The 24,455-nt window shown below is 35.3% G+C and overlaps 1 protein-coding gene across 7 annotated transcripts in view; it reads right to left on the bottom strand.

The window, feature by feature from the left end:
• The window catches only part of BBX (bobby sox homolog (Drosophila)), a 288,627-nt gene that overhangs the window by 76,516 nt on the left and 187,656 nt on the right, over nt 1-24,455 (bottom strand). For all 7 annotated transcript variants that reach the window (XM_015562273.1, XM_006761160.2, XM_015562274.1 and 4 more), the window contains 2 exons: nt 12,905-13,100; nt 9,152-9,219 (listed from right to left, as the gene is read on the bottom strand). In XM_015562273.1, the coding sequence (XP_015417759.1) occupies nt 9,152-9,219; nt 12,905-13,100 (264 nt within the window). The remainder of the gene's footprint in view (nt 1-9,151; nt 9,220-12,904; nt 13,101-24,455) is intronic.

Below are 24,455 nucleotides of genomic sequence, written 5' to 3'. Positions count from 1 at the left end.
CTTGTGCGGGGGGAAAAAATGGACACATATGTAATATCCTTTGTAATAAAAAATAAAATTTAAAAAAAAAGAAAAAAAAAAGAGTTACTCTCATGTAATGCACTTAAGAGCAATGCCTGGAATGAAGGAAGTGCTCAATAAATGTTAGTTGTCATAACTAACCACACTGCAAGCAAGTGGGGAGACCAGCAGCTTCAATCCTTCATTTTTTATCTCAAGTTGCTTCAAGTCTTCCGGCTGAGTGAAGACTTACACACAATATACAATGAGAACGTTGTAATACTTTCCTTATAGAGTTTATAATAAAGGACACAATTAATTATAGAGGTGGGAAAAAATGGGGTTACAATAATAAAATAATAAGTAATAATATAAGAATAAACTCATATACTCACAACTGTAAACCTACTTTTGCCTACCCTATATAATCAAGTGCTATAATGTATACTATAATGCTGACAGTAACAGCTATGAGGTATTAGTTAGAGGAGAAATCAAATTTGGCTCAAAACAAGCAGGAAGGGTTTCCTGGAGGAGATAAGAGATTAATATTACAAACATAAACATAAAACAGAATTTATTATTTTCAAATTTCTGTCATATAGAAATGTTTTGGTTTTAAATAGGCAGATGGTGATGAAAGTCTATGTGATTCCCTCTGAAGCCAGAAGTATCATGTGAAGAGTTTCTAACTCTAAACACCTGATCTTATGACACCATAAAGACATGTTTCTGGTTTTTTTTTTCTTCCTGATGTGCCTGGAACACAGGAAGTATTCTATGAATACCTGTCGTATGAATGAACGTGTAAAAAGATGGCACAGAGTGGGTTCCTACACTGTTCAGTTCTTACACAGACCTTTAAAGTTCCTTAATGGAGGTGTGCCATTATCAGCTAGCATTTTCTCCACTAACTTTGATCCTAACTCAGTCACTCTACTACAGTTGTACTTCCTATATTGTTTCTTCCAGGTAATAAAAAGTAGTCTCCTCCTTGAGCACCAGGTGATAAACAGAGTAAATTACAACTGTACTTTCCTACAAGTTTTCTATAAACAGAAACTGTGTGTGTGCATGCACGTGCACTGCTAGTAAAGCATACTGTAGCCTGCAGGAGTAAGCCTGATATAATTTATGCTTTCAAGTTAAATAGGAAATGCCAAGAATAACTTATGGTAACAGAACTAGATACCTCCAAGAATGCTTGCCAAGAGAGTTAAAAATGCCTTACAGGTTTTATTTAATTAATCTTCATAGATGTCTTGGGAGTTACAGGCAAGAGAGTATTATTACTAGCTCTATTTTACAGCATGGAAAGCAAAGAAAAAAAGTTGATCATAACTTTATTGTCATATCTCTTGATTCCAACAAAAGAACTAGGCATTCTAATATCACAGACCCACAGTCTAATGCATTTCTTATACATTTGAAAGTTTGCCTTCAGTCATTCAACTAAGTTATGATTATTCTGCCTAATTTTTCTTATTTTCCACAATTCCCCAAAACATCCTTTCTTAGGTTCAGTACTGGATGTTGTCCTTTCCAATAGTAACCCACCTATTCAATACATTATGCACTGAATAATCTTCCCATACTCTCTCAATTACATACTCCCTGACTTTATTTTTAAATTTTAACTTAGCTTTACATTTTATTAAAGCAAGCAATAAATATAACAGTATAGAAGACTTTTAGTCCTACAGATTACCTCTAGAAATTCTAGGGCAAATACTTATACTTTATTTATTGCATTTTCATCTGTAAATACTAGTAACTACGTGATATGAAATGTAAGGGCTAAATTCTCTTAATGCAACAGCCTTCCCTTTAGCTCTTCCCAGAGTTTGATGTGAACATTGTTCAACTTTCTCTTTCTTGTTCCTTTAATTAAAAAAAAAAAAGCATGTATGTTCACTTAAATCTCTGGGCATTCAGAAAGGCTCTCTGTGGCCCTCGGCTAGCCTATTTTCTGCTGGCACTTACATCATATCTCACTGATTGAACAATTTCCATTTGACTTCTGATTTAAATAGGTTTGCTAAAATCTGCTATTCATTGGAAACACCCCTTTCCATCTCCTTCATTATCAGAGGTTACTTCCTGATGAGACGTCTATGCTTACACTGTATCTCCCCAGCTCTCGGGACACAGGCTTACTCTGCCATTTTGAGACAGGGGTCACTCCTTTGTGCCAGCCTTGCTCAATGACTTTCTTTTGCTTCTTTAACCCATAATTCATTAGTGACAAACATTGCTTTTTAAAATTTATCCCAAATAATTAATGCATTTCAATGTATTCTGGATAGAAAGGAAATTATAGGGCTACTCATTTATGTAAAAAATAAAAGATCTGCCCTGGCAAGGTGACTCAGAGTCCTTCTGACACATCAAGGTTGAGGGTTTGATCCCCAGTCAGGGCACATAAAAGAATCAACCAGTGAATGCATAAATACATGGAAAAGCAAGTCTCTCTCTCTAAAAATTACTTCAAAAATAAACAATCCAAAATAAACTTAAATGCAAATTTCATCCCTTTTATTCTTCAAAAACACTGCTACCACAATAGAAACTACAGAAGCAAGCCTGATTCATTAATAGTAGCATATAAAAATGTTGACTTAATAATGCAACAGATATGGCACCTCCAGAGTTAATCAGAATACTGAGGAAAAAGAGAAAATGCAAATGTTTTGTTTGTTATTATATATCCACTGATAGCTCAAAAACCTATTATTTCTGTCTAAAAACTCTAAGAATACTTCAGGTAGATCTAGGAAACAGAGTAGGCCAAAGAAACTTCTAATCTGGAATTTAAATATTTCAGCTACAGCTAGACTCTATCTTTTAGAATTAAAAAAGAAAAACTATTGTCTATATTAAAATTCCATATTTTAAAAACTAGACCTTTGAAGACTTTTTCTATGTATTTAGGGCTCGGGACACAGGCTCTTTCTCTGTGGCAGAATTTTTGTAAATGTCATTTTATTAGACTGGTCCTACCAAACAGCAAACACAAATTTTACAATAATTATCCATTTCAAGTGTCAGAAGTCTAAATTTTCTGTATCTCTCTTCTTAAATCATTATTCTGCTAATTTTCTCTCAGAATATTCAAATACCTATTTACTATATTTGTTTTAGTTTCATCATCTGCCCAGATATATATAAGCCCCTAAAGTTATTTGACCATTTCTTCATATTGGGAATAAGATATTGAACAGAAAATCAGGTGCTAAATAAAGTCTGCTAATGACTATATGACATGAACTCTCAAACTATATTTAGAAACAGCATTATTCTATAGAACTTTCACTGCTTTATTGTTTCAGTATCTCAAGATTATTTTCAATAATGACCTATACTTCTGAGATGAGAAATGGGCATTATGAAGAAAAAGCTTTAAAAGAATAAAGCTTTAAAAAGCTGTATTCTTAAAAGTGATACATCACATAAACAAATTGAAAGACAAAAATCACATGATCATATCAATAGATGTACAAAAAGCATTCGACAAAATACAACACTCTTTTAGGATAAAAACTCTCAGCAAACTGGGAATAGAGGGGTCATCTCTCAACATAATAAAGTCCATATAAAACAAACCTACAGCCAACATCATACTCAAGGGACAAAAAATAAAACCATTTCCCCAAGAACAGGAACAAGACAGGGTTGTCTGTTTTCACCACTCTTTTTTTTCTTTATTAATTAAGGTTTCACATATGTGTCCTTATTCCCCCATTGTCCCCACCCAACCCCCACTCGTGCCCTCAACCCCCTAGTGTCTGTGTCCATTGGTTATGCTTATATGCATGCATACAAGTCTTTTGGTTGATCTTTCTGCCCTCCCTCCACCTTCCCCTGTCTTCTCTTTGAGGTTTGACAATCTGATCGATGCTTCTTTGTCTCTGGATCTTTTTTTGTTCATCAGTTTATGTTGTTCATTATCTTCCACAAATGAGTGAAATCACGTGATATTTATCTTTCTCTGACTGACTTATTTCACTTAGCATAATGCTCTCCATGTCTCTCCATGCTGTTGCAAATGGTAGGAGTTCCTTCCTTTTACAGTAGCATAGTATTTTAGATGTACCACAGTTTTCCAATCCACTCATCTGCTGATGGGCACACTTAGGCTGTTTCCAAATCTTAGCTATTGCAAATCGTGCTGCTATGAACATGAGGGTGCATATATCCTTTCTGATTGGTGTTTATAGTTCCTTGGGATACTAGAGCAATGGAAACTAAAGAGAAAATAAACAAATGGGACTACATCAAAATAAAAAGCTTCTGCAAAGCAAAAGAAACCATCAACAAAATAATAAGAAAGCCCACTGCATGGGAGAACATATTTGCCAATTTTATCTCTGATAAGGGTTTAATTTCCAACATTTACAGGGAACTCATACAACTTAACAAAAGGGATAAAACAATCCAATAAAAAAATGGGCAACGGACCTAAATAGACACTTTTCGAAAAAGAACATACAGAAAACCAAGAGACATATGAAAACATGCTCAAAGTCACTAATCATCCCAGAGATGCAAATCAAAACAACAATGAGGTATCATCTCACACCTGTCAGAATGGCTATCATCAACAAATCAACAAACGACAAGTGCTGGCGAGGATGCAGAGAAAAAGGAACCCTCGTGGACTGCTGGTGGGAATGCAGACTGGTGCAGCCACTATGGAAAACAGTATGGAGCTTCCTCAAAAAACTAAAGATGGAACTCCGATTTAACCCAATGATCCCACTTCTAGAAACATATCTCTTTCACCACTCTTCTTCAACTTAGTACTAGAAGTGCTAGTCATAGCGATCAGACAAGAAGAAAACATAAAAGGCATACAAATTGGCAAGAAGGAAGTAAAACTCTCATTATTCACAGATGACATGATATTATACAAAGAAAACCCTAAAGACTCCACAAAAAAACTATGAGATTTAATAAAATAGTTTGGCAATGTAACAGGATAGAAAATTAACACCCAGAAATTGATGGAATTTTTATACACCATCTTATGAATTCTCAAAAAGAGAGACTAAAAAATCAATTCCATTTACTATAGCTACAAAAAAATTAAGATAAAAAGGAATAAATTTAACCAATAAAGAAAAAGACTTGTATTTGGAAAACTATAGAACATTGAAAAAAAGAGAGAGAGGAAGATATAAACAAGTGGAAGAATATATTGTGTTCGTGATTTGTAGAATTAACATAATTAAAATGCCCATTAATCCCAAAGCTATAGATTCAATGCAATCATTATTAAAATACCAAAGGCATATTTCACAGATCTAGAACAAACACCCCAAAATTTATATGGAACCAAAAAAGACCCCAAATGGCTGCAGCAATCTTGAGAAAGAAGAACAAAGTTGGAGGAATCACTATACCAGATATCAAGTTATACCACAAAGCCACTGTACTCAAAACAGCCTAGTAATGGCACAAAAACAAGGATATAGACCAATGGAACAGAACAGAAACCCCAGTAATCGATCCAAGCAACTAGACCAGTGATGGCAAACCTTTTGAACTCAGTGTGTCAGCATTTTGAAAAACCCTAACTTAACTCTGGTGCCGTGTCACATATAGAAATTTTTTTATATTTTTAACCATAGTAAAACAAAGATTTATATTTTTGATATTTATTTTATATATTTAAATTCCATTTAACAAAGAAAAATCGACCAAAAAGAATTCGCATGTCACCTCTGACACGCGTGTCATAGGTTCGCCATCACTGCACTAGACTCAATTAATATTTGACAAAGGAGGAAAGAGCATATATTGGAGCAGAGATTCTCTTCAATAAATGGTGCTGAGAAAATCTGAAAGATGTATGCAAAAAGTAAAATAAAATTAGATCACCAACTTACATCATACACAAGAATAAACTCAAAATGGATAAAAGTCTTACATGAAAGATGTGAAACCATAAAAATTCTAGAAGAAACCATAAGCAGCAAAATCTCAGGCAACTCTCGTATCAATATGTGTGTGGATATATCTACTAGGGCAAAGGAAACTAAAGCAAAAATAAATGGGATTACATCAAAATAAAAAGCTTCTGCACAGCAAAAAAAAAAGCATCAAGGAAATATAACAAGAGTGCCTCCTGCATGGGAGACCATACTTGGCAATGATACATCTGATAAAGGGTTAATATCCAAAATATATAAGGAACTCATACAACTTAAAAAAGGAAGAGAAACAATCCAATTAAAAAATGGGTGAAGGACCTAAATAAACACTTCTCCAAAGTAGACATACAGATGGCCAAGATACATATGAAAAAATGCTCAAAGTCACTAATCATCAGAGAGATGCAAATTAAAATGACAATGAGGCATAACCTCACACCTGTCAGAATGGCTACCATCAACACAACAAATGACAAGTGCTGGGGAGGATGTGGAGAAAAGGAACCCTAAGTACACTGTTGGTGGGAATACAGACTGGTGCAGCCACTGTGGAAGACAGTATGGGGTTTCCTCAAAAAATTAAATATGGAACTGCCATTAGACCCAATAATCCCATTTCTAGGAATATATCCTAAGAAACCAAAAACAACAATCAGAAAGAATGTATGCATACCTTTCTTCATAGCAGCACAATTTACAATAGTTAAGATCTCAAAAAAGCCCAAGGGTCCATCAGTAGATGAGTGGATAAAAAATCTGTGGTACACTTATACTATGGAGTACTATGCAGAGAAAAAAAGAAGGATCTCTTACCCTTTGAGACAGCACAGAAGAACATGGAGAGTACTATGCTAATGGAAATAAGCCAGTCAGAGAAAGACAAGTATCACATGATCTCACTCATATGTGCAATCTAATGAGCAAAATAAACTGTTGAATAAAATATATCCAGAGACATAGAAGCATGAAACAGACTGTTGAATCTCAGAGGGAAGGTGGGAGTGGGTGCCTGAGAAGAGATCAACCAAGGAACTCTTATGCATATATTCATAACCCATGGGCACAGACAATAGGGTGGTGGAGGCCTGGGGAGGAGATTCCCCTTTACCAAAAATTTTTCCCATCAAGAGGTGGAGTGTGGGGGTGGGCTAGAAGGGGTCAATGGGGAAAAAAAGAGGACATATGTAACACTTTCAACAATAAAGATTTTAAAAATAAGAGAATGATGACAAAAAAAAAGCTGTATTCTTTTTTTCAAAGTGAATCTGGTTTTATTTTAGATTGTCAAAGTATACTTAAATTGTCAAAAGCTAACTTCATTTTGTTAAACATTTCAAACACCCCACCCAAAATAATAAGAAATAAAGTGATGTAAATGGCTGTTGAGTTTTTCCTAATAAAAGCAGCAGTTGTTCAAAAAAATTTTTTTCTATTTATGCCTAACAACCTTAGTTGGTTGTTTTTCCATTCCTCACTTCCCCCATCACGATTGCACTGAATGCATATTATCTTGTCACTTTGTTAAATATTTCCTTTCCTAAAGCAACAAGAAATAAATCATTTGTAAGAGCAAGTGTGTATAAAAGTTGTGTTCTTAGAAGTGGTCCCTAAAGACATAACTGCTGGCAACTTCTTCCTGAGCCTCTTCTCTTCTATCTGATTCACTTCTGACTCACTTCTTACAACCATTTAGCTTTGTTTCTTTAGCCTGAGAATTCTCCAAATGGTTTTCCCCCTTCATCAGAAATCAAAGGTTGAACACTGCTTTGTCAGAGCTCTGCTGTTCTTGAAAGTGGGGAGGAGAAAAGCTCACTAAAAAGAGCCAGGAGTCTAACTTTTTAAGCAAAGGGAAAATGCATTCTTTTGTTTGACTAGCATTTTCATCTACCCATGAGTTCTACAGATATTTATCAGTTTACCTTTGTTCCTGAAAGTTAGAAAGAATGCTAATAGTTGTTGGGAAGTAATCATTATAATCTAACCTGTTAGAAAAGATGATGCTGACTTTCACAATACAATGCATTGTTGGAAGTCATGAGTCAGACTGTGTTGAAACCTCGAGTGTGTATTATTATTCCAACATTCACAACCACCTTTCGGAAATGCTTGGAATAGTCTATACCCAGGTGAGAGTTAGTCTGATTGCTATTAGGTAGCAGCCATGTATTAGAAAGCGAAATGATGCTCAAGAAGCTATTCTGCTAGGAATTACAAACATGTTGAATAATGAGTATGCAAAGGTGCACAGTGACGTGTTTAATTTTCTCAGCTAAAGATTAATACAATGTAAATAACTAACAGTCCACCAACTTACACACTTTTTGCTCTAATGAACTCAATGAAATAAAAATAATTTAAATTGAACATTTGGTCAACTATTATGGATCCCAAATGTAAACTATTTATAATAAAAGGCTTTTGTGATGTAAAGATCTTATATGGTATCTTCTAAAATCACTATTTGAACAAGCTGCAATTATAATCTAATTGGCACACTCATGATTTTTTTTTACAAAGTAAAAAAAAAAAGTATATATTTGCAATAAAATTGAGCTGACTGCTATTTTGCCCAACATAGCAACTTTGGTTGGGGATTGAAAAATGTCCATATCAAGTACCTGAATGTGATAAAATACATGACCTTCAGGTTAATACATTTGGTCTCTGGAAAATAGAAGAATTCCACACATGCAAACTATGCATGGTGAACTGCTACTACCTGCCCATCAAAACCATACCTAAAAATGTTTAGCAAAAGCAGACCACGGGAATAAAAGACCAAGGTCATAGGGCCTGGGTCCTTTTCGTTTTCCATTTTAAAAAATGAAACAACCTTGGAATGCCATGTCTCCTCATTTTATAAAATAGAAATGTGGATTTATTCAGGAACCAAAGAAACAGACATTTTTTTCTTTTTTAAATCTCATCTTTTCACCAGCAAGTCTAAATGAGAATGTGATAAAAGTAGGGAATGTTACGAATAGAGTTTAACCCCTTCCCCAACAAATTTTTTGTTAAAAACGTTTCTTTTTCAGACTAATTTTTTTTATTTTGGTTCTATATAGTATTTTTGATGCTGGTTATGAAAACAGTTTGTAATTATTTTTTCTTTCCATTTTTGTGGTTAAGAATAGTATTTCCTCAGAAAGCTTCTAGATGAAATTATTTAGAATGGTACGTATGTACCCCAACATGAGCAGAATGAGGAACTGGCTTACCTCTGATGTGCCAAGCGCATGTTCTCCAGCTAAAAGCAGCATACTCAGTCCTCCCATTTGAGTAGGATCTAAGCCAAAAACAAATAAATCATCAATTTACAACCATTAAGTACATATAATCCACAGAGTCAAAAAAGGAAACTCACAAAGAGTAGCTATCAAAATGCAACAGAACCACATATAACTTTTTATAGAAAACTTTTCAAAATTCATTATGCCTGGCATATACATACTTAGTACTCATACTTTTGTCAGCCTTTTAAATAGCACTGTGGTCCCACCATTCCAACATAATACATTCTTCAATGCCATAGCTGTTTATAACATGAATTATCTCCTTAATCTGATGCTTCTTTCCTTACTGCCTGGAGGGTTTAGGTGGATTTTTTTAAACAAAAGAATGCTATGCTTATCTTCTAAGAAGTTTGAGATTGTTATTCTCAAATGGTTATTTATGCCATGTAAAATCAGGGCTGATACAAAGAATGAGGCTCTAAGAGGAACTAGAAAACAGAGACAGATTTTACAAATGGGCCTGCAAAATCTAGTAGGCTTTGTTCAAACACACTTTCTCTAAAACTTAAAATTAAAAATGATGTCTTTTTGACATATTAAATCTTAGGGATATAGTTGGGCCCTTCCTTGAAAATAACTTTAAGATTTAAAATGAATCCTTTTTATATTACTGAAGGTCTTTGTTTTCATTTCTTTAATAATCAACAGAAACAAAAAGACAAAATAAAAACAGCAAATTGACAGATCTCTGACCTGGGGTTATATCTAAACAAAGTAAGTATTACAGACAATTAGATACCTATATCCTTTAAGGTTGTCTTAAATATCAGAACTGCAATGAAATAACATGTGAAAATGCCTAACTCAGTGCCTATCATAGTACATGTAGGTCTTTAATCAATGAGTTTTTAGCCCTGGCCAGCGTGACTACGTGGCAATTCCCGGACAGGGCATGCACCCAGGTTGCAGGTTCAATACCTGTTTGGGGTGCATACAGGAGTCAACCAATCAATGTTTCTCTCTCTTTCTCTTTCTCCTTCTCCCTTCCTCTCTCTCTAAAATCAACAGAAACACATTTAAAAAAGCAAATAAATAAGTTAGGTTTTTTTGGGAATCTCTCTACAATTAAAAAGGAGGACCAGGTATACTGTTGCCTGAAGACATCAGGAGTTTCTTTTCTTTTTCTTTGTGGAATTCTTGTTTAAATGCATGCCCTTGAGTATATCTTTGTATACAATCTGTCTCCAAGAACTCATGAAGCAACTCTGACCACATTTTAAAAATTGGAAAAAAAAATAAATCTGAGGTAGTTAAAAAAAAAAAAAGGAAAAGATAATTAGAGGGGAAAATATGTCACCATATGATCAGGAGGTCAAGCTTAATGTTGAAAGGTGGCCACAGGAAGACACACACATAGAGTACACAAGAGCATGCTGATTTGATGAAATAAGGCTTTTTATAGTCAAGAACTATTGTGGCTGTTAAAATAGATACTTCAATCTATTTAAAAATAAAAATCAGGAGGGGGAAATGAGTTTAGCAAAATGGAAAAGTTTAATTTGGTTCTCTGGGCAGTTAAATAATTTTGCAGCTATCATTTTAGAGATCAAGAGGATTGGATGATGGCATTCTAATAAAGATAAAAATGTGTTACTTCAAATGATAAAGTAAAATAAGAACATACATATGATGATTTTAAGTTATACACCAATGTGACTTTGCAAGAAGTCTGATGTAATGACACGAAAACACAAAGAAATTACCAACATACCTTATATTAATTTATATTTATATAATGTTAATTACAAATATCAAAAATATATTTATATAAAGAATATGTTTTCCTTTCACCGAGAGTGCTTGTTCTAAATTAAATTCTATATAGCTTTCCCTTCTTGGAAATCATACAACTGACTGCTTTGAGGTTATTCAAAATAGCAAAATGCTGTGTGACAAAAACTACTGGGAAAACAAAAAACAAAAAATGAGATTCCATGTTGAGGAAAAGCTTAAACTGGCCCCCAAGAGTCCTACAGTAACCCTTAGATTCAAACAGCTAAGGACCATGTTTTAATTAAAGGCAAATTAATGTGCTTTCATTGTATTGAAAAGGGAATAACTGGAAGTATCAGCTAATGTTACCTTGTTAAGTTACTGTATACTTAACAAGGGCTCTGATCCTAGATTTCCAACATCCATCACAAGTCTTTACATGAAATAAATGCAAAAAAGATGTTTTTTTCTTTCCTATATTTTGCTCTAAAGAGCACAGTTCTTAAAAGCTGACTTGTACATATCTTGGTTGAAAGTCTGGGTCCCACTTTTAATTTGTAGGTATGTAAGTTAGATTTATAAACTGTCAGAACTGGTACTATAAACAGATACCATTCATAGCTTTCTGTAATTTACCTACAATTATGTTTGGTTTGTAAAGAGCCATTGTGTTCAAAAAATAAAAACAAACAAAAAAACTACACAGACTGACCTAGATTTAAAATTGAAAGAAAAAGCAATGGAAGATAAATAATAATTGAAGGAATTCAGTTAGAAACCCATTGTCCATATATTCTTTTTTGGTCCTGATAATAAGATGTTTTATAAAACACTCCAATGGTGTGGGAAGTCCAGAATGCTCACCAAGACTACTAGCAAGTGGTGTGAAGCTAAAATAGTACAAAGTGACAGCTAAAATGAGGAAAGATCTCCATTTTGATTCTTCTGGGATATGTAGAAGTATCATTTTGGAAGCTAGCCTAGAATTATACTACGGACACCTACATAACAATCACCCGAAGACTTGTTCTCCCAAAATGCCACCATTATATTAGAATGCATTCCTTAGGCTTATAAATGACACCAGCACATACTTTGTCATATTATGATTAAATCACATTAGGCCTACTGGCCATAAAAAAAAACACACAAAAAAGTGTCATCACAATATTGTTCAACCTCATTCCCAAGTTCTCTATATTACAAATGGTTAAGTGCTCTCATTCAGAAGAAAATTGCTTATAAGAAGGACATAGGAATCCTATAGCTCAACCTCAACTTCACTACTTTCCCCTGCCCATCTCTCAATTTCATCCTGGAAAATTCCTCTTTTGAGTACTACCATGGCAATTTCCAGGGAAGACAGAGCCGTTTACAGGGTGAGTATAAATACTTTATTTCACAGTTATAACTGCTTTAGCATTCCTTACCACCCAAAGAATATTAAAGGTCCCATAACAAATGGGGCCATCTGGACTTTAAAATTTGCCTGGCTCATACAGGATTGGGTGCAGGATGGGAATTCCCTCTAAGAAACATTTGTCAGGTCCATCTCAGACTTGTGACGAAGTTGTTCATATTCTTGCCCTAGATGATACACCCTCAGATGATCTACATAATTATGGCTCTTTAAGTACCCATCCTAACTAAGGTGCTTACTCAGATAGCTTACAGTGTATGTCTGTAAACTATGTTGTTGCATTATAAAATTCCCTGAGCTCCTGACCATCTATCTCCACATTGCTGTCTGCTTTTCCATGATGACAGTCAGGAATTCACACCTCCTTTAATTATACATATGCATTCTATGTATGCTCCAAAGCTTTAAGATATGCAATATTGCCACTATTTCCTACTGATTATACATTTTGCTTCTTTCTCTATTTTATTCTATCTCTCTCTCTCTATTATTTGGGTAAGGTACTGCCTAAATAAAGAACTGGTAGAAACAGTATCTAAACTCACCGGCCATTCCAAAGTTAAGTTGAGGCATTTCTTCAGTCTTTGCTTTCTTGGGGCTTGGCAAGTCTCTTGAAGAGTCAGATGGGAAGGCCCATAGTTTCTTTCGTGAATTGACAGTGGGTGTTGGGGACTTCACAGGCTTGTTTGTGGTAGGACACCATTTGTAGCCAGGATTTGCCTTCATAAATGCATCTTTATACTATAAAGAATAAGTAACAGGTTTTAATGAACACGTAGATTGAAAATGTTCTAGCAGACTTCACATCATTACCCTATATAGATAATGATTGAAAAAAAAACCCAAACCCACTTTCAGTAATTTCAATGCCTTTCCTTGTAGTAGAGATGACAATTCAGAACATAAATTCATTTACTAAAAAGTTCATTTGTGGGATGAGGGTACAGAAGCAGGCATATTTTTATCTTTTATCCCTCAATATTTTATTAATATACAAAAAGCTGTCTGACTTTGGTGGAGAGACGGAGTTATTTGTCCTGTTAAGAGCAAAAGGCTTTGAAGACAGAAAACCCAAAGTTCAAACCCTAACATTTCCACTCGGACTATGGCGGCCAAAGATGGAGACCAGAATTGGAGAATGTTACACATCTGGGCCTCAGCCTTGGTCTCCACAGATGGGAAATAACACCAAATACCTAGGGTTACTGTAAACAGAAGTGCATAGCATGGTATCTGATACACATTACAAAGTGTGAACAGGCCAGTGACCAGGTTCTGCTCACTGTTTACTTTGGTAAGTAAAGTGAAAATTAACCTGTGCTTTGATGTAGGCAAACCTAACAGAGCAAAGTAATCAGCTATGGGATAAATGAACCAAGATTGAGAACAGAAGAAGGGGAACAAGGTAGGGCCACATAATATATAACTTTCAGTCATCTGAGGATGCAAGGCCACATAGAAGAAGGAGTACTGGGTGCAGATTCTGGGGACCTGAGTTCAAAACCCATCTATGCTATCAGCCATCTGTGGACATTAAGCAAGTTGTTTAACCTTTCTCAGCTTCAATTCCCCCATCTGTAAAGTGTAACTGCACCTGCCAACATCCCAGGGCTTTGTAATGAGCACACGTATTCACTAATGTGAATGGGCTTAGAGCTGTAATGTGTGATGTTGCAATTAATCCATCACAAACTTTGTCTTTACTGAGAGGTTTCAGCCTTCACTGACAGTGTCCTTTCTCCTTTATCTTCCTGTAGCTTTCTCCAGTAGCTCTTTCTCCCACATCTGCCACTTCTTTCCCCTTTCCTGACTAAATTAAATAAAAACTATTTACTGCTATTTATTATACACTAGAGGCCCGGTGCACAAAATTCGTGCACTCGGAGGGGGCTAGGGGGAAGCTCTCCCTCAGCCTGGCCTGCACCCTCTTGCAGTCTGGGAGCCCTCGGGGAATGTCTGGCAGTTGGACATCCTTAGCACTGCTGTGGAGGTGGGAGCCCGCCACCGCTCCCACTGTGGGAGAGCACTGACCACCAGGGGGCAACTCCTGCATTGAGCATCTGCCCCTGGTGGTCAGTGCACATCTTAGTGACCGGTCCTTGGGCTGTTTGGTTGATTTACCTTTTATTATATACAATTGCCAAAAATTGTCATCCAATAAAATGGATTTTCCATGTGTTCTTCAACTATTATATGTTATTACTGCTGGACGCTCTATTAAATTAATGCAATTCTTTTAATCCCATAAGTTTGCCTTTTAAAATGGTCTCTTTGTGTATAAAATGAACTATCACTATAAGCTCCAAAGCTTTTTATTTAGCCAAATGGTAAATAAAGTTTCCTTTACCCTTGCTATAAAGTATATGTAATCCAAACAACGAACTTTTTTCAACACTTCACTTAAAATCATATAGAAAATTGTACTGTAACTAGTTAATGGCTTAGAATTATTTAGAATTATCTTCATTCAAATTTTTCCTTTTTTGTAAATAAAAACTGTATATCTGACTACTGATATACAGGAACATACAGGAGGAAGGTAACCATGAAAAACTGTAAGATACAGTTATACTTTTCTTACAAAAATAAATAAAATGGGACACAAAACCAGAAGAAACTAGAATTTACCACGACATAGCGGAATGTATTAGGAGATACCAAATGTGATAGAAGAAATACCCTATCCTACATGTGCACGGGGGCATTTACATATTAAGCTGGGCAGACAAATAGCCTGGCCTGCTGTCCGGAGGTGGAAAGTGACAGATGGCAGGGAGAGGTGAAAATGGAAGTAGCAGACACATGCATCACTATTGTGTTTCAGTGGAAGACACACAGGCTAGGTTTGTCAGATGAACAGTCATTTGGACAAAGGTCACTACTCTATAAAGTGACAAAGGACTTTCAAACAAATGAATTAACATAGTTGTCATGAGAAATTTTCAAGAATTTGGCAGTTTTATAAGAAGAAAGTTCCAGTTATGAAAATTTCAATTACTACAGTAAGTCCTGACAACTTTGGAATTTGTGATCTTTCAAAGGGGTATAGATAAAAGTTAACTTTTGCACCGTTTGAATAATTCATGTCATAAACTATTTTGTGAGAAGAAAGTTTATACTGTTTAAGGAAATTACTAAACCTCAGTGAACACATTAAAAAAAAAACCACCAAAACAAGCATTTTACAATTCAAATGAGTTAACATGAATTTATCTATTTTACACTTTCAGAAATGTAGATAGTATTACTCACTCAGATCCATATTCACTTTCTAAAAAGTAACAAAATTAGATTAAAAAGAAATTCTGACATTTTGGTGTTTTATTAATACAGACTTACTAAACTGACTTTTCTCCTAACTACCCAAATTAGGGGGTAAAATTATTCCTTAAAATGTTTTTATATATGAAAATTGCCACAGTAATCCTTATAGCCAATTTAGATAACAGAATCAAAGGTTAGGTCTTATGTTCTGTTTTTCCTTTATGACTTCTCCATAATAGAATAACCAAGCCATTCCATAGCCACTTAACCAAGTCAGTTTTTGAAGTGTGTGGCATTTATTGGAGTGGTTTTATCATGCAAGTTTTGCAGGTTAATCTATAACTTAAAATATTTTTGTTCTGTCAAAACCATAAACTTAATTCAATGTTCTATCACATCAAATAGTCTAATTTTCTTTCTAGTAAAGATAACTAAGCAACAATAATTCAGATCAGATAATGTTATTGTGTCTAATTTTTAAAATTTTTGTGAGGGAAAGGTTCTAGAACTAAGGAAGTAGAGATTAGTGCCATTTTTTAAGTCTTCCTTTCCTCTTTCACCCATGTATAATGTGATTTCTGCCTGCCACAGAGAACTATAGCTGTTTCAAAATGTATGTTAGGGGTTCACTTAGCCCCCTGCAGTTATAAAATAAAAAAGTGTTATATCTCTTTTTAAAATATCAGATAATTTCCTGTGCAATCTCTCCTCCAAAATTCCAGCAGATTTTATTTTATGGAGATATTTCACCTATTTGCACCAGAATCAGCTATCTTTGTTTGTATAGGCATTCCCAGGGTCCCTTTTTACTTATGGTCCTCACCAGGGTTGCTTGCCATTCTCTTTCACTCTGTTGAGCTCTAGACTGTATTAATAACTAGAAATACTACTGGACTTTTAGGTAGCACCCCTTTCCCCACATTAAAAACAAACTGTTGGAGCATAGTTAATAAATTTAAAATCAAGTTGCCAATCTCATCAATGATCTGGAAAATTAATGTTGAGACCCAATTTTTAAAACATTAACATAAGGTGCCCAGTCAGTGTGGCTCAGTGGCTGAGCTTTAAGCCATGAACCAAGAGGTCACTGGTTCAATCCCAGGTCAGGGCACACGCGCGAGTTGTGGGCTCAATCCCGAATGGGGGAAGGGAGGGTGTGTGCAGGAGGTGCAGGAGGCAGCTAATGAATGTTTCTCTCTCATCAATTTTTCTCTCTATTCCTCTCCCTTTCTCTCTAAAATCAATTAAAAATATTTTAAAAAGATAAATATAAAGTCTTGTCTTTGGTATATAACAATGCCATTGTCACATCTGAAGTAGGCAAAATGCTGTCATAAAATGGATGCATTTACTACCATCACTGAAGAACAGTGATTCAGTATTATTGCTAATGAAATGTGGTGGTGGTTGGGATGAGACAGAAGGGAGCCCGCATTTACTGAGCACCTTGTAAGTCAGGGGCTGTGTCTGTAAAGTAGAATCACTTTAGGTTATCTAATGAGTTGGAAACTTGTGGGAGGGAAATGGAAATCATGAGGTGACTTTTTACTTTACTAGGGGATTTTTAAAAATTATATTTAGTAAATTACTTTTGAGGTAGTACCAGTAGCCCAACATGGATGCTCTTAGAAGATAACTGAGTTTTCTCTCCTACCCTCAGCAAGAATCCAGATGAGTGGAGTCGATCTCTTTGGCCCTTTTAATCCTGTGATGATGGATTTTTGCCCACATGGTTAACCAGAATGCTAACAGTTTCACTCAGCTATTTGCTTCAGACTAATACACTCTTCCTTCATTTCTTTCTTACACAGACTTCTCTGTAATTCCTTTCCTTAATAACCTAATCACAAAGAATGATTAAGCTTTTCTGTTGTCTCTTACAGTTGAATCAGATCAAGTGATTGATGAGGTGCCTAGTTTCAGGGACAGAGAGACATCCTCACAGCCTGAGGCTCTTTCTGCTTCTGACCACACTTGTTCATACACTGTTTGCATTGACCTGTGAGTCTTTGTATGAATTTACAGCTTCTCCATGTAATCATTAAATTCCTATTCTCTTCCCTATCGTCCACATTTTTAACTCCTTTGCTCAATATGTACATGATTGGACTAATGAATACTGTCTTGGTACTGCTCATTTACATTGAATTTAAGATTTTGGAAGATTAATATTGTGATAGTGACAGTGTATTGATCTTCATAGTGATTTCTCTTTACTGTTTTCCATAAAAGCCACACACTCCAGGGCTTTTGCTTGGCCTTTGTTCTTCAACCCATAGGTAGCTTCCCCTTTTACCGACCCTTTGAAAAACCATTTTTTCATGCCTGAGCCAAGGAAAAGCCTATGGACCATGTATAAAAAGAAATAATATAAGGTAGGGCAAAAGTAGGCTTACAGTTGTAAGTACAGGAAAACACAGTTTATTCTTGTATTATTATTATTATTATTATTATTATTATTATATTATTTTCCATATGAACACATGTCAACCTACTTTTTTCCTCACCCTGTATGTTTGTGTGGCTAATGGCTATAAACAACATCAAGGCAGAGACTCTGATCCATCCTCTTTTAATCCCCAGTGTCTAGTTGATACTCACAAAGTACTGAGATAGAGGTGGGTAGGTAGAATGAAGAGAAAGAGAAATGATTATGGTCAGTGACTGTTCCTGCTTTATGTTGTCTTCAGCACAGCTCTACATCAGAAGTTCATTTAAGCTGGCCTTTATTATCACCAGTGCTTTAAAAATAGTTGGTGCTGGTAATAATTCCTTCATGAGGACAATAGTATTATCATTTTCATTACATGTATTGATTTTCACCAACACATATTACTAAATGATTCATAGCAGAGGATATGATATCTTCCTGGGAAAGAATTTACTAGCAGGTCAACCTTGGAGGGGAGGAAGGGGGTGCCTCAGAAAGAGAAGAAATCTGAGTGTTAGTGACAGCATCTTTCTTAACTAGAACTTTCTTATAAAACTAGCAAACATCTTACATGATGTTTCAGAATTAGGCCCCTCAGTCATCTAAATATTAACATCTGAAACCAACATCAAAATGAGTTTTAAGGGATTCAGTTCAAATTTTTAATTTGTCACTCACTATGAGGTCTATCACTGTTTATGGGGTCATTATAAAGTCCTTATACTTTTATTTTATTGAAATATTTAAATTATAGTGTTTACTAACAATTAGCAAATTGATATTTTGAAATCAAGTCATTAATTCACCTAAATGAACATCTATTTTCTTGGGGGCTATTAATCACATAGGACAGTATCTGCCAAGTTGGGCAAATGATACATTTAGTTTTGTTGATTCTTTTTCAAAGACAAATTTTGCATTTCTATAGCCCTTCACTGTGTTCACAGTTCCTAATGAAAAAAGCAAGCAATAACTAGGTAGAGAAGTATCAAATACAAACAAACAAGTTTGCTTGTCAGGAATAACAATAAAACTAACATTTATGCAGCATTTTAAACTTTATAGAATGTTTATACCGATATCACTTCTTTTGTATCTCATCTTGACCCTGGGAAGGTAGGCATCTTTACTACCATTTTCCAGATGTGGAAACTCAGAAAGGTCTGAGAAGGGAGAGGGCCAAGTATGGAAACCACAGCTATGCTATTATTAACTTGCTTCCTTGGACAAGTCACTTAATTTTTCTGGGCCTCAGTGTCCTCATCTTTAGCTTTTCAAAAATAATATCTATATCATGGGATTAATCTGAAGAGCAAATGAGTTAAATGTTTATAAAATGGGAAAGGTCTCAGAAACAAGGAATATTGTGAAACACAGAGCCGAAAAATTTGGGGGGTGGGGGGTGTCTAATTAAGCCACATTCAGAAAACCCATAGATAGTAAGCCATTTCATTAGAGGTAGCCAAAAGAACTGAAAGGAGAGAAATGTCAATACAGTGGAGGGTAGATCCAAAAGAAAGACAAATGGGAAAGCAAAGAGGGAATTCAAAAGAATAAAATAGTCTCATTTGATACACAGACAGAAATGTGAATAAAATGCAACTGTTCACAAAGGTCTCACCAAATTACAGATTATAAAATAATTCTTGTTTGTAAATAATGAGTTGAAATTTTCAAATAATTCAAAAGGCAATCTGAATACTTTAATTAAGAAAGAATGTAAACAAAATTTTAAACAAAATCTCCAGGATAAATATATGAAATAAAGTGTTTAAACCAAAATAAGGGAATGAATGGCCTTTACAGAAAGTACCCCAGGTGCAAATAAATAACCCAAAACAGGATAATTTTATCTTGAAATATGGAGGAAGAACTAATCACTAAAAACTTCATGGAGTTTTATGGTAATGGCAATGTTTGCTAGAGTACTGACAACAACAGACACCAACATTCACAAAAGGCTATTATAATTTATGTTCACAAGTTACATTTTATTGCATTTAATTTTAAAGCTGGTTTTTTTTTTTGTTTGTTTTGTTTTGTTTTGTTTTTTGCATACAACTAAGTCTCCAAACTTTTCAGCCTGGTCTCATAATTTTTCCTTAACATCATCATTTCTTATCACTCTCCTACACATATGCTAGGCTTAGGGTAAAACAAAACAAATTTTCTTGTTTTTGAACTTGTTCTTACTCTCCCACATCTGCTCTTATCCTTACCTGCCTAGACCAGCTTTTATCAAGTTCATAAAGCCTTTTCGGAAATACCCCCACCCCAACACAGGTAGAGGCTTCCCCTAAGTCCCATTTTATTGTTACCATTTTTGTCATACTTATTCAAATCTACTTATCTCTCAGGCATCTAAAGCAAGTTGCCATACAGTAAAAGGGCGCTAAAATCAAACAGGCAGGAGTATCCTAGCTCCACAAATGTATAAATGGTCAAGATACTAACTCCAAAGAGCCGGAGATCCCTGTTCTGAAGAATGGGGACAGGAGAACCAAGATGGAGGAGCAGGTGAACATGGTACTCACTGTCTCCCACAATCACATCAAAATTAAAGCTAAAATACAGAACAACCATCACTGAAAACCACCTGAAAGCTAGCTGAATGGAAATCCTACAACTAGAGAAGAAGAAAGCACATTGAGACATAGGAGGAGCAGAGGCGCAGAATGGGCTGGTCTGAGACCCATGTGTGGCATTTTTTTCAATAGGGAGGAATATCTCGGCAGCAGAGGCCTCCTATGCGGAGTAAGGGATCCACACCAAACCCCCGGCCCAGGGTTCCAGAGCTGGGAAGAGAAGTCCCCATAACTTCAGGCTGTAAAAACCAGGGGGATTATGGCTGAGTGATGCTGAGTCTGCTGGAGACCCAGACAGTTACTATTAAAGGGCTGTTGCATGAACGTACACAGACTTCCTCCCTCTGAGCTTCAGCACTGGGGTAAGGGCTCAGGGGACCCAGAGACAAAAGAGGAAGAACTGGATTGTCTGGCATCACACCAAGGGTCTTAGTTTGAATTTCAAAATGGACCAGTCAGAAATTAAGCATACACTAACTGAAGTAAAGAATAATTTACAAGGATTCAAAATATCAAGGATTTGGAATATGAGGAAGCAAAAAACACCCAATCAGAAGAGCAAAAAGAAAGAAGAACCCAAAAATATGAAGATAGTGTAAAGAGCCTCTGGGACAACTTCAAGCGCACCAACATTCGCATTATGAGGGTGCCAGAAAGAAAAGAAAGCAAGCAAGATATTGAAAACCTTTTGAAAGAAATAATGACAGAAAACTTCCCCTACCTGGTGAAAGAAATAGACTTACAAGTCTAGGAAGCACAGAGAGTCCCAAAAAGAGGAACCCAAAGAAGCCCACACTGAGAAGCATCATAATTAAAATGCCAAAGGTTAGAGATGAAGGAGAATCTTAGAAGCAGCAAGAGAAACGCAGTTAGTACAAAGAAGAAGAAAATATGAACAATAAAATGGCAACAAATGCATATCAACAATTGAATCTAAAAATCAAAATAAACGAACGAGGAATCTAATGACCAAAATAAACTGATGAATAAAATAGAACCAGAGGCATAGAAACATGGAACAGACTGAGGAATCTCAGAGGGAAGTGGGGATGAGGGGCAGGAAGAGATTAACCAAAGAACTTATATGTACATAAGGCATTACCTATGGACACAGACAATAGGATAGTGAAGGCTTGTGGCGGGGTGGGAACTGGGTAAAGGGGGCAATGTGGGGGGGAAAGGGAGTCATTTGTAATATTCTCAACAATAGTAAAAATAAATAAAAAATTTAAAAAAAAAGAATCTGGACAATCACAACTGACTTTACATGCTTGTGCTTATGTAAAACCACGAATCAATCAATCAACAAATGCATGCATTCAGCCTCATGTCTCTGATTCTACACAAAAGAAGAGTATAATATAAAGGTCATTCAAAATTGCCTTGAATTCCCGGATTCTCCCCTGTCTTTGCACTGATCCCACTCAATGTGAAGGTCAAGATACGTGATCCTCTGAACTGACTGAATTAATTATAACTATTAGTTTAAGTGAATAGTGGATGGTTCCAGCAATATCCTAGGCAATAAGAAAGAATTATATTCCTGTATTTGTAAGAGTGCATACATAAAGATATTAAAAGGAAAAGTAATATTATTTCTGCGTGTCCTAACAGGCAGCCACAGTCAGAAATCAGAACCTGTGAACAGCCATGACACTTGCACCATCATGCAAGGAAAGGGTCAGAGAAAGTTCTAGCAGGTAAAAAAAAAAAAAAAAAAAACCTCTCTGAAGTTATATTAATTATTATTCACTGATGGTTTTAGAATATGTTTCTTTTAAAAACAAAAAGGAAAAAAATAAGTATTTCTTACTCATTGATAATGACAGCATTCACATTCACAGTCAACTATGCTGAAAGAATGTCTTGTCCTAATAGGGAACACACTTTAAATTGGTGTTTAAAATTGAAAGATTACACATAGAAAGCAATTACAAAAATGACAGGCTGAGGGGGACCTTGAGGAACTGAGAACCTATTTATCACTAGCAACCACCACAAAACCTGGTACCCTGAAGCAGTAAGTTTTTGTTTATTAAACAGATATTCCAATTCAGACTGCAATATTCACACAAAAAAGCAACATCACAATTACCTGCACTTTAATGTAATTTTAAAACCATTTTGTAAATAAACTGAAACAAGGAAGTGTCACTTATGAATAGCAACCAATCCTATAACGATTTTGGAAGTAGCTGAATTATCCACACTGAGCACTGGAAACAAGACAACATTTAATAAGAACATATATAAACTAGGTAAGAAGCAAGATAAAGAATCAGTTATGATCATCACTTGTAATAGATTGCAGGGGACCACCTTAACAATTTCATTACAGCACCACTATGACAAATATTATAACCCTAACTAAGTAATTAGAAAGGGATTTCCTATATAAAAATACTTCCTCTTTTTAAAAGTGGTCACCTGTTGAGTCGGTAAATTAGCAGTAGTTGGGATAAATAATATACTTGGTACAGGCTGCTTGTTATCCAAATACAGCAATCCAAAAACAAACTCAATTGTTTAATTATAGGAGGCTAATGCAGTTTCCTATGAGGTTTCAGATAATTGTTTATTTACCAAATAAGCATGAATGACTATGAAAAGATCTAAAGCTATTTTATGAGAAAGTTTTACTATGTATTGTTAAGGTAGTGGGAATCTACTGAAACATTTAAAACCATGTAGGCTAGTGGAATTGATTTTAAACACTCTAGATCCATGGTCGGCAAACTGCAGCTCTCGAGCCACATGTGGCTCTTTGGTCCCTTGAGTGTGGCTCTTCCTAAGCCTTAGGAGTACCCTAATTAAGTTAATAACAATGTACCTACCTATATAGTTTAAGTTTAAAAGATTTGGCTCTCAAAAAGAATTTCAATCGTACTGTTGATATTTGGCTCTGTTGACTAATGAGTTTGCCGACCACTGCTCTAGATGTTCTACATAGTTAAAATCCTGTTTCTAACAGTAGTCAATTCCAAAAGCCTTATGTGAGCATTAATTACATAGCATATAGGCAGACTCATCATTTACTCTGGATTCAAATTTCCCTGAACATTGCCTAAGAAATTTTTATATTCCATGTTAGCTTGTTAAACAACTCAATAAAACCACAGCAATTAAAATAATTATTTTCCACACACTGAGATGTCTAATAACATGTGTCACTTGAAACACTGTATTTTGCCACCTGCTGGTTCATCTTTTCACAGATTTAACCAAATGCTTGGGTGGCAGGGTTTTCATGATTAATGAATCAAGATTATTTGCAAGTGGCAACACTGAAGAAATAAAGTTAGAATTAGTCTTTTCAGGTTTAATCACAATGATATTGCTTTCCTTTTTCCCATTACTTGATAAATCCATTACACATTATATTTTAAATGTACAATGAACTCTCATTAATTTCAGATTATATTAGTAACAGACCAGAGTAGAATTTTTGAAGAAGTTTAGTCACTGGTATCATTATAGAATTAATGTCCAATCTCTCTGAATAGCCTTCCTGCATGGAAATGTTTCTCTCCAACTACTGCCTATACATTGTTAACATGCATGCACATGCCACTGTACATCCTATTCCACTGCCATTTATCATTTACTAGTTTTAAATATTCATGCTGCACTACCTACAAAACGAAAACAAATCAAAGCATATCTCTTGAAAGCTCTATATATTACAAAATCAAAAAATGTTAGAGCTGGAAGGGATACAAATTTTTGTCCAACTTCCTCATTCTAACATAAAAAGAAGAAAGCTGAGACCCAGAGATTGACTTAGATACTGTCACAAAGCTATATAGTCAGAACTTG

Source organism: Myotis davidii, unplaced genomic scaffold, assembly GCF_000327345.1.
Source record: "Myotis davidii unplaced genomic scaffold, ASM32734v1 scaffold1798, whole genome shotgun sequence".
Classification (NCBI taxonomy): Eukaryota; Metazoa; Chordata; class Mammalia; order Chiroptera; family Vespertilionidae; genus Myotis; species Myotis davidii.
The sequence above is the reverse complement of the archived record's forward strand: the minus strand, read 5'-3'. Positions and strand labels throughout refer to the sequence as shown.